Raw genomic sequence first — 11,861 nt, forward strand, 5'->3', positions numbered from 1 at the left:
ATGTCGATCAAGTTTTTAATTTAAAGTATTATTACATCTCTTGCCGTTTAGAATCTAAATTGGTTATTAAGGAAACCCCAAAAACTAGATCCAAGCAAAGAACATGATGTCCGCATCAAACCCTTCAATTCGGATCCTTATCTACTAATTTATTTTTTTCTATTACTGGCGACGGAACATCCTTAACTAAAAATTAAATGTTAATTTCGATTTTTTGCAAGGTAATATAAACATCTTTTATGAATGGTTTTGAATCCATAGAGTTTATATAACTAAAGAATGTGAGGGATCTGCTAGCCTGAAAGTGGATACGACATGATGAATGAGAGAGAAGGCTGTCAGTGAATTCCCCTGTGTCCCTGTCATAGTCATATGTCATAATCATATGATGCATAGAGATTTTGTGTCTATTTTATTTATTTGTACCAAGAGTTTTGAAGCAAGTTTTAGACCCTGACGTTCTCTAGTTGTATAAACTCTTTCGTATTTTATGAATTGTCATAAGATGACGTCATGATTCATGGCGCACGATTCTGAAGTGTTTTAATGTCACAATTTTTTTAAGCGAGTATATTTATTGCAAAACACTTTTAAATGTAAATACTTTATTATAGGAATCAATTTTTTGGTACCTACAATCGATTTGACGTGTTTTTGATACATCGAAAAATTTACTGAAAGGGTTTGTTTGCACAGAAATAATTTTGCTAAGAAACGAAAACTATTACACAAATAATTTTGGATCCATATCATGGTAAATTGATTGAAATAATAAATGCGTACAATATTCAGCAACACTGAAGTAATAAGTTTAAAGTTGGTGTAACATATCTCAGAACTATTTTATTTTTTAAATAATGATGAATGATGGTTGAATTTTAAAGAAACTATCTAGATCAAATTTTGGAAACACAAAAAAGTTACCTATAAGCTAAATAAATAGTTTTCCCTGTGATGATATTACCTTGCCTTCATATTATACTCTAGTACTGTGTAAATATGAAATATTTTCACTAAATTTGAATTTTATCATGTCGCTATACAACGTCATAAAGTTGTGATACATGAAATCCGAATTTAGTCAAAACAAAACTTTTTGTATTAAGGGAGAAAAATTATTTTATACTTATTTTTATACACTACACAAAAAAGCAATTCTTTAAGTTTCCTTAAATTACACATTAATTCCAGGCATATAAGTTTGTGATTCTTCGTCCTTCCAGGCTCTACGATGGATTATTTAAAAGGTATAGAAGTGAGCTTGAAGATGTACTGTACTATAACATACTCCAAGACTCACAGAAGTGTGGCCATTGCAATCAGAAATTCGAGACCATTTGGAAATGGAAAAAAGAACAATGATTTTTCTACACCTGTGTGTCACACCACTTTTATAAAAACAAATATTCTTGAATTTCCGATACTAGCAATACTTTGAGTCTTACGAAAATATTGGAATAGCTCACTTCTTTAGACTTCAAGTGGACCTGTAGAGCCTGAAAGGACGAAGGTGAAAAAAGTTTCTGCGGGTTTTTGTTTTTGTAGTATATGAAACAAGCCAATTAGTAAAAGGTTACGTAATTATTGAAGCGTAGAACTAAACTAGATTGTCACCTTGCGTAAAAGTCAAAGTTTTCGGAATATTTTACGTAGAAGCTCAGAAAGCACACAGTGTTTGTATCAACTAAATTCATATTATGGTACTGTCATAATCTTTGTGTTACCGTAGCATGATTACCTCAACTTCTTGGAAAAATATTGAAGGACTTAGACTTTTTTGCTTTATAGCCATTCAGAATATTGTTAAACTCTTCAAAAACTAACATTCCCCAAAGTTGTTGAAAACAAACGTTTTACTTGGAGTCATTTTCTATAACGATTCTGTGGGATACTGTTAGAGCAGGAGTCTAAGCCTAGAAATTACGAGTTTATTTCACTTACTATATTATTTACATTAGGAAATTGTTTTCACAATTAAAAATATAAATTCATTTGTGATAAGTTGTATTATTTTGAACTTCTAGTACATTTAATAAGCCGGAAAATACCATCAAATGTGGAAAAGTAATGAAACAGCTCCGATTTTAAAAATTTTTTGTGGACGTGTTCCTGAGATCTTTAGGAACATTCTGCCGCATTACAAAAAAAAATCTGAGAAAATTAGGGTAGTTTTCGCATCCTCAAAGCACTCCAAATAGTAGCAGTGAAAACAAATAAATCATCTCCCGCTGGTTTTCGAGGTAGCTGATCATGAATTCAAGGTTAAAAGCAACAGAATACGATTGCAACTCCATTAAAACTACTCCTGGAAGCGAGAGGTAAAAGATTCATTAAATTAAAAATGTTACATCAGAAATCGTCTCTTCGGGAGCTTTTAGGTTGGCTGTTCACGAATCCAAGGTCAAAAAGTAACTGTGAATGGTTGCAACCCCATTAAAACTACCCCTACAAGTGTTAAAGATATAAAAATTTTAAAAATTCTGAATTTCATCTCAGAATTTGTCTCTCTGCATTTTTCGGAGTCGTTGATCATGAATTTGAAGACAAAAATCAACTGAATGTAGCTCCAAGCCACTTATACAGAGTAAAACACATAGAGTAAAATTTTAATATTTTTCCTTGGATATTGTCTCTCGGGGAAAAAGTAACTGGGATGGTTGCAACCCGATTAAAACTACCCCTAGAATTGTCCATGATAAAAATAATTTGAAAATTTTGAATTTCACCTCAGAAATTATCTCCCTGTGGTTCTCGGAGTTGCTGACCATGAATTTGAGGACAAAAAGCAACTGAATGTCGTTTCATTGCCATTAAAACGTATTCCCACTATAGGAAGCTATTGAAATGTGTCGGATTTTCGAAATCGAAATTTTCCACGTATCTTTACGTTTCATGGTTAGGATAAAGCATTAACACTAAGTATGTGTGTGTGTGTGTGTGTGTGTGTGTGTGTGTGTGTGTATTTGTATGTACGTACGTCCGTAGACATTTTTTCGTCGTCGATATCGCGCGAACAAAAAATTATATCGACTTCGTTGAGTTGTTGATCGATGCGTACTAAAGGCAATAAAATACGAAAAGAATTTTGTAACATTCGGTCGAGCGATTTCGAGTCGGGCGAGCTTTTTCTTAAATTTTATCCTGGTCTATATCGCGTGGCAACATGATCCGGAAAGAATTTCATCAATTTTATCAAGTTATTCGGTATCTTCACCGTCTTTCTGACTTTAATACTCGAATTTTGTTCATTTTTAGACCTTGTACTTATGGGTAACCTTTGGTTATTTATTATACCTAAATTTTGATCGGTAACCGAAACGCAAAAAGTTTGTGTGTGGTTCTTTTAACCAAAAGTGGGTTGCAATTGTTATACTCGCATGTACGTACAGAATACATATCACATACCAAACTTCTTGTTTACCTTACTACATATGTATATATTACATATCTTATGTGCAGGCATGTGCTTTTTGCTTCATAACAAAGGGAAACGATCTTTTCTGTAATATTATTATTACATATGAAAATGTAGGTTATAGAAACAATATATTTTATTATGAATAAACATATACATAAACAAAAGTATAATTGCCTTGCCTGACTTATGAGATTCATCTAATGGAAGGAAAAAATAAAGAAAATTTATAGTGTTTCTTGTTTTTCTCTTCTTCTTACAGTTGTTTAATTTAAAAAATTAATATTCTGCATACTCAAAATAACTGTATCGTCCTAATATACAAGGTGTTCTGTTATTAACTGCAGATCGTCTGCCTACAGAATAAGCTCATAAAGACGAAGGAAAAAGTCATTTAACCATTTTGGATTTGAGCCCTAGTTTGGGCGCTACAGGTATGGCAAAAATTGATAAATTTGTTCATTTACTGACTATGATTCGATAACCAGCAGCCAATGATAATCAGTAGATATTATTATATTTCATTTATTAATATTAAACTAAAGAAGGGATATGAACTGATTTCAATTGGATTATATCATTTTGAAAAAACATTTAAAAAAAGTATTTGATTAATTTGGTCAAATCCTACTTTTTTTATTTTTATTATATTTTTCCAAGAAAACATTAGATTATTAGTAAAAAAACAATTTACGTCATAAAAGGCGTTGTTTTAATTTAACGTAAATTAAAAATACGATAAAATTATAGACAAACAATCTGAAGAATGTAAAACTTTCTACGTTCTCTCTCCAACGATAATATTATAAATAGCTAGAAGTTTGTAATCATCTGCTTTGTACACCCCTATTAATAATTCGTACTTTTGCATTATTTCGATCATTCAAGGCTATATAGTATATAGGTATAAAATATAGGTTACTCATCAAACAAAAAATTCAAGGCTATATAGGTATAAAATATTGCTTACAGTCACAGCATAAATAATATATAATTACCGGTTAAGTGGCCGAGCTGTAAACGCACCATCACATTTATCTGTTCAACTACTTAGGCGAAGGTAGCGGGTTCGAATCCAGGCAGTGACATTCTGATTAATTATAATTAATGGGGCGGTAAATTTATCACAGTGCATCACTAAATAAAGATTAAAAACAAGTGAAAACAAACAATTGACTGAGTTATTTGTTGAAATACCATGTATAGGCAGTGTTGATAACTCACATTTCACATTCCTACATATCTGACATATTTAACTAATATTCTCATATAATGCGCAAGTGTTGATGCGCATTCGTTTGTTTTTTTGACGTCACGTAAATAACAAAAGATATTCACTTTGATATTCCTATATTAATACAAACTATAAAATTTGCACCTAATTAACGCCCTCGTGAGTAAACAGTGATGTTTACAAAAAAATGTTTCAAACAAAAGTTTTATATTTTTTTATAGGCTACATTTTTTACATTTAAACTTTTGTTCTATCTCTAACGGTTTACAAGATGGGTACTACGGACCCATGACCCAATTGACCCATGTTGCTCATTTACGAACTTGACCTCACTTTTTACGTCCTAAGCACGCTGTAAAAATTTCAGCTTGATATCTCTTTTCGTTTTTGAGTAATCGTGTCCACAGACGGACGGACAGACGGACGGACGGACGGATGGACAACCGGAAATGGATTAATTAGGTGATTTTATGAACACCTATACCAATTTTTTTTTTGTAGCATCAATATTTTTAGGCGTTACAAACTTGGGACTAAACTTATAATACTATGTATATTTCATATATACATGGTATAATAATTATGTGGGTGGAATCTGTTTTAAACGTATACGTCTGAGGAACGTAGGTTAAACCCCATTACTACTTACATATATAATAGATAATTGCATATAAATTATATATTAATTCATATGACTAAGTTATCAAGATGATATGAAATACAATTCTTTTAGTTTATTTGAAAATAATAAATTATTAGCGGATAAGGATATCGAACCAATCTAATGAATAAACAAAACCCAACACACAGGTCGCACTCCTGAGATATAAAAGGGGAGGTGTTCCGAGCCTAACCACTTAGAAGTTTAACACTCCCTTGGTAACTAACTCTCTGAACATAATCATCTTCAAAATGTAATCAAACGCATTAAAATAATTCATAAAAAGTTTCAATGTTAACAATAAAATTAATTAAAAAAGTATATAATTTCAAATAAAAGGAAGAAGAAAATTTTCTATTTTAAATAAAATAAATATCTAAGAAAATCTAATAATGATCAAAATATAAACAACCCGTGAAAATCAATAGCCATTTTATTGTAACGAATCAATCAAATTTAAAATATACAAAAATTAAGTAGAAGAAAAATTTAATTAAACATCACATTTTCTACACTCATCAACGAAAGAACTTGCAATCTAACGGTTAATGGTTTTCCATTGAATATATTGGAAACGATCAAATCATAGAGTCGTTCATTTTCTAGCGACCGTATAGTAAAATATATTCGTAAAACAAGTTTTATCGTTTTAAGAAGGGATTTTTCTGGTTAACAAATTCGAGAATATACTTTGACCCACAATACATTAATAAAGTTTTGGCTTGTTGTATCCGTTTTTTAGTTATTGTTTTAACGGATATACAATATCAATAATATTTTTAATCGTTATACGTCTATAAACTTATATTACTATTTATATACATGAAATTCAGCCTTTAGGCATTAAGTTTTTGGTTGTTTTTGCCAAAATAATATCACAAACAAACACATTTATAAAACAATTTACTTTCATGACGAAAGTTTTTTTCACCATTTGATACCGTTTTAATGTATCCACTGTATACAAACGCATTATTCTTTGATTCTTTACGCAAGAATGAATAATGTTTTATGTTTTTTAAATTAATATGTATATCCTATATTTTTCTTACAAACAAAAAATAATTTCCACGGAAAAATTTTCAATAATAAAGCATATTTAAAAAAGAATTTTTCACTTTGAAATCACTTTTCATAATTATACATTCCTACTAACCATGTACTTTCTCTGCCAACTCTTATTAACATTGTTTCTCTCTCATGTACCCTCTGTTACACATTTTCCCGATAAGTACATCTGAGTCAAAGAAATAAATAGATCAGTTTATTTTGTGCCTGGCAAATAGAATTATCTTCTGGTATAGATATAGTAGAGTGAAATTACGCCTTGTGTATGGATTAAAAGTTCGGGCAGCGAAACTTTGGGGTTTTTCTTTTCACATCAAAATAAAAAAAATAAAAATCAATTTTAATTTAATGATATAGTGTTAGGTACCAAATGAAAGGGCGGAATTAGCACTTTTCAACTATATTGTAATACTTTATCACCCCGCCGACTACAAATAAACGCTCTAAAACGAATGAAAACCAATAAATATTTTTACCTAAAATTTTTATAAGTAAAATCGTCACCACAGACGGGGGACCATCCTATGGAAAACTTAGAGGTCTCCGGATTATAATGACGATTTTACTTAAAATTTTCTGATCACAATATTATTTTATTTTCATACTTTTTAGAGCATGATGTTGTAGCCGACGGGGTTTTAGTTTTATAGAATACGGATATCTTACAATTTTCATTAGTCCAAATTTTCACACTTAAACAAATTTAGAATATTTAAACAATTAGGTAACTTTGTTATCTTATGTATGGAATGTCTCTTTTTACAAAAAAAATTAATCATTCCAGGAAAAATAATTGCTTTTTTATGTATATAGTATTTATAAATTATCAGTTCAAGATTTTTATTAATGTTTGTTGCTACATAGTACTTTATCAATATAATTTATTATATTCGATTATTATTCCTCGATTTCGTATTGTTTATTAGTCACAGGCGTATTTCAAATTTCTTTTAATAATTTACATACGAATAACAATTTTTTTAAAAATATCATTTACCTTAATTCGAATATAAGGCTTGCAAAAATAACTTTAAGTTTAAGTGGTTTAAAACTTGCTATCCATGATGTATTTTTTTAAAGTATGGCTTACTATTGCCTGTGCTTTTTCATGTAAGTAAAATACTGAACATCTAATACACAGTTCGCTTTTTACGGAAATTTAATATAACATTTAGAAAAAAGTTATTGAAGTGATTTCATTTAGTTACTTTGAAGCGATCCAAGAAAAGCAATGAATTTGTATACGTATGTAACTTGTCGAATCAATCGCTTTCTTTTGCATTAGTGACTACAGTGACACTCAATAAAAAATTAGTTATTTATTGTTAAAAATGGTTCTAGCAAATATCCGAACCAAATTTCATTACAGTCTAAGTGGATCATATATTTGCATCTTACCTGTATTCTAGTGCAACATATTTCATTTATTTATCCGAATTAAATGCATGCGAATGTGAATTTGAATGCGACATATGAATTCTCTTATCTACCGCTGATAATTAATACACTAAACGGTTGTACATTATACCAATACTAGAGTGATACCCACCCACTTCGCTGGGTTTAAAAGTAAAGATTGCTCTCGCTTATTTTTTTAAATGTATAATAGTCATAATTAATCGTTGAGTATATCAGAAAAGATGGCCGTGAAATATTTTATATTGACTATATTTACATAAATCTGTTATTTATGGTAATTTCTAAATAAAATTGATTTTTATTTATTTATTTTTTATTGATATTTCTTTATAAATTAAATCTCATGTGTTATTTTGAAGTATGAGCTATATTGCTGTACATTTTCATTAAAAACCATTCGCTAGTTTTAGCGTGAAAGCATAACAAACAAACAAACAAACAAACATGGTTACTTTCGCATTTATAATATATAGAGAAGAGATATTTGTAACGAAATAAATAATTAATTATTTTTAGATGTGAAAAGTACACCATTTTCATCGCGAATTATCAATGGTAAGCAATCAAAAGAACCTCATCCATGGGTAGCTAGAGTAGTAGTCAGTGACAAAAATACACCTAAAGGTAGAGCTATAAGTACTGATTGTGGCGGCAGTTTAATTGAGACAAAATGGGTTCTGACTGCAAAACATTGTTTGTTGAATAATGAGACTAAAGAATATAGTAACGTAAGTATTTTATACTTTAAGTACACTTTTTTCATGTCGTCAACTCCATATGTGGATATACATTTAGTTTAAGTGAATTTTATGGTGTGCGAAAATATAAAAATATGGAAATAATCGGATTTACTTCGAATAATCCGAATAGTTGTTTTATAAATAGGGACCCATTTTTTCATTGGTACTCACTTATATGACAGGTTGGATCTCATTATTTATGGACTGCCATTCAAAATTTAAATATATAAATACAGGGTGTTCTGTTATTAACTGCAGAACGCCTCACTGTCGTAAGAAACTGACCAAGACGAACAAAAAAGCTCTTTACCAAATTTCGATCTGAGGCTTAATTTGCGAGATATGGCAATGGTATAAATCAAAACCAAAATAGGAGTAACCAAAAAATTTAACCATTCACAATGTCAGTAAACCTGATGGGCATACACTATCTTATATGGAAGGGACAATTAAAAACTATAAAATTTAATTGGACAATAAAAATCCAATACAATTGCAATTTAGTATCTTTATTTTTCGCATTTATTTATTTAATAGTCTCTCTTGTTGTTCGATTACTATTTTTTTGTTATTATTTCCGAGAAAATGAAAAGTATTTGTTAAGACACACCTCTCATAATATACCAGGAGCCAGTATTTGAGTATGCAAAATGTAAATTTAATGTTGTTCAATAAAGTTTATAGATTAATATTCCGAATGTTTCCAGAATCTGCATCGGTCCAATTTTTGTACACCCCCCCCCCCTTCACAGAAACAGGCAAATGTTAATTTTCTGCACCAACAAGAATACGTTTTTTGGGTCCTTTCACGGAAAAGAAGTCCGTTGTGAAAATTTTACCATTTTCAAGTTATTGATAGTTAAATTTTTGAGCTTATCAAAATCTTCTGCAGTCAATAACAGAACACCCATATATATATATCAAATCTTGACAAGTGTAGCGTAGTGCGTACGATTTTTTATTTTTCGAGAAAATGTTTTAATTTTTTGTAGAATTTTTTCCTCTTTAAAAGTCAATAGAAACAGTAATAAATAGCTTATTAAAGAGAATTGAAAAAAATACCCTCACACCAAGATTCGAACCCGGACCACTTGAAATCATGCCAAGCACCTTCGCCAATTCGGACAAGGGAGTTAAATATTTGCAAATCATCGAATGATTTTTAATTTTTGTTTATTAGTCAATATTTACTCATTTATTTACTATTTGTGTTTTTGTTTACTATACTTATGTATGCAATTTTTATTTATCGTCAAAGTCTTTACGATGGAATGAAATTACACTCTGTGTCTTGAGCTCGTATGACCGAATTGACTAAAGCGCTTAATGAAATAATTATTTTTTAGAATTATGAAGTGAGCTTAGGCAGCAATGCCTGGACTTCTGGTCAATTCATAAAAGTCGTACAACATTTCTTCTATTCTAAAGAAAATCATATAGATAACGATTTAGCTTTGTTGCTCTTAGAAGAAAAACCTAAAGATGTTGATCCAATACCGATACGACTTCATGATTATGAAAATTATGGTGGCGAATTAGCAACTATTTATGGATGGGGTCGTACAGATCCAAAAGTAGATTCAGTAGAGATTAACCTAAGGGAAACTAAAGTAAAGTTGAATGACGAAAATGAATGTCCACAAGATGTTGTATGCTTCGATCCAACTAAAACGAATACAAACTCATGCGTAGGTGACAGCGGTGGACCAATGACCATTGAAATTCTAGGAGTAGAAACTCTTATTGGAGTAACTCATGTTGGATCAGTTGTAAACGGGGTAGAGTGTTCTGGAACATTTAGTTCTTACACTAAGACATTCTATAAACCATATGCTAAATGGATAGCAAAAACTATGTTAGAAAATTAGTAAATAACAAAACAGTTATGTCTGAAAACAGGTACCGAATTAATTAATATACATGAAATAGCGAATTGTAAAAAATATAATATTTTTAAATATAATAAATTTATGGCACATCACTTTTAATTTTATTACCCCGACTATAATATGGCATCTATGACTAAATTTTACACCTGTCAAAGATCGGATAGTAATTCTTATAGACAACGTCGATACCTAGACGTACCGACCTCCAGGTGCGCTCGGAATCTTTTTTATCTTAATAATCGCAATTAGCGACCTCAAAAACCCCCGGGTAACAACCTCAGGACTTTTTATACACAATTCGAGAAAAATGATTGAATAATTTACGAAAAATATATATTATATAAAATTGATCGTTTTGAAAACGGCTAAAAATATCGAAATTTTTTCACTCTACATTTTTTTGAACAACCAACAACTTTTATTGAAATTTTTTTTTATAATTTCATTCAGTTTCAAGATTTTGCTATTAGCATATCAATATATATATTTAGTCGTTTTTCCCGATTTTGGGACCAATAGCTGTAGATATCAAAATTTTTGATAACATTTTTTTACGGGAAACATTTCCGACAATTTTTGTTTGAAACTTCATAAAGTTGATGGTTTCCGACATATTGGCTTAAAATCGATTTTTTATGTATACATAGTGTTAATTAACGCAACCCCAGCACTTTCGAGACTTAGACTAGATGCCAAAAACTTCATGAAATTGCTTTTTTCAGTTATTTTAAACGGCCTAGTTGAATATGATGCTATGACATCATTTTTAAAAATAATCTATCAAATTACGGGCACTTCAAATTAATGAAAATACTTTTGATCATAATTAAAAGTAGAAATCATGTTTTCCAGTTATAGTTTTTTACTTATCTTGATAGCCTATATTTGTGATTCTTCTTTTTATGTTATTGAGTAAGAGCAAGACATCGATCATATGAAATACCTCGAAAGTTTATATTTTAATTTTGTCAATAAAAATTTATCAAAAATTTGACATATTGTATAACATATATAATAATATTTGTTTACATACATAGTTTAATGTATACACAGAAAGCTGAGATGAAAAATAGTTCAAAGTTTTATCTAATTTTCTTGTGAATGTAAAGGCTGATCAAATAAAAGTTATATTTTAATTTGAAATGAAAAGCAAACGACATCAGTAAGATTTTTTTAGATATGAGTTCATGGCATTTGGATTAATTTTTCAGTATAAAATCCCAATTGAAATTTACAACATAGTCCCCTCAAATTGAGTGAAAATCTTAGAAATTTAAAGATAGCAATGCCGCCCTTGCCAAGTTTTAATTTTTTACTTTGAAAAAAATTGTATGTTCGCAAAAAAATAAAAACAGTGAATTCGGATAAATCAGTAATTTTAACACAGCTTTTTGAAACAACGAAAGTTTTTGAAGTTATACGCACTATAACTATG

The 11,861-nt window shown here is 29.9% G+C and overlaps 1 protein-coding gene across 2 annotated transcripts; it reads left to right on the plus strand.

The window, feature by feature from the left end:
- The first annotated feature begins 7,348 nt into the window (after nt 1-7,348).
- LOC123290659 (kallikrein-7-like) lies at nt 7,349-11,163 on the plus strand. Of its 2 annotated transcripts, XM_044870920.1 has the most exons (4): nt 7,349-7,488; nt 8,314-8,525; nt 9,884-10,436; nt 11,149-11,163. In XM_044870920.1, exons 1-3 carry the CDS (start codon nt 7,440-7,442, stop codon nt 10,403-10,405), a joined length of 783 nt encoding a protein of 260 aa, XP_044726855.1. In that variant the 5' UTR covers nt 7,349-7,439; the 3' UTR covers nt 10,406-10,436; nt 11,149-11,163. The 2 variants fall into 2 exon arrangements, with proteins under 2 accessions (XP_044726855.1, XP_044726854.1); XM_044870919.1 differs by lacking the exon at nt 11,149-11,163 and having other exon boundaries at nt 9,884-10,506.
- Nucleotides 11,164-11,861: the final 698 nt, after the last annotated feature.

The sequence above is a fragment of the Chrysoperla carnea genome, chromosome 1, assembly GCF_905475395.1.
Source record: "Chrysoperla carnea chromosome 1, inChrCarn1.1, whole genome shotgun sequence".
Taxonomy (NCBI): Eukaryota; Metazoa; Arthropoda; class Insecta; order Neuroptera; family Chrysopidae; genus Chrysoperla; species Chrysoperla carnea.

Excerpts from the sequence above, each read along its gene's own strand:
- LOC123290659 (XM_044870920.1), top strand. The coding sequence starts at position 7,440 with ATGATGTATTTTTTTAAAGTATGGCTTACTATTGCCTGTGCTTTTTCA. Across the intron at positions 7,489-8,313 it reads TATTGCCTGTGCTTTTTCAT|ATGTGAAAAGTACACCATTT; the intron begins GTAAGTAAAATA and ends AATTATTTTTAG. Across the intron at positions 8,526-9,883 it reads AGACTAAAGAATATAGTAAC|AATTATGAAGTGAGCTTAGG; the intron begins GTAAGTATTTTA and ends ATTATTTTTTAG.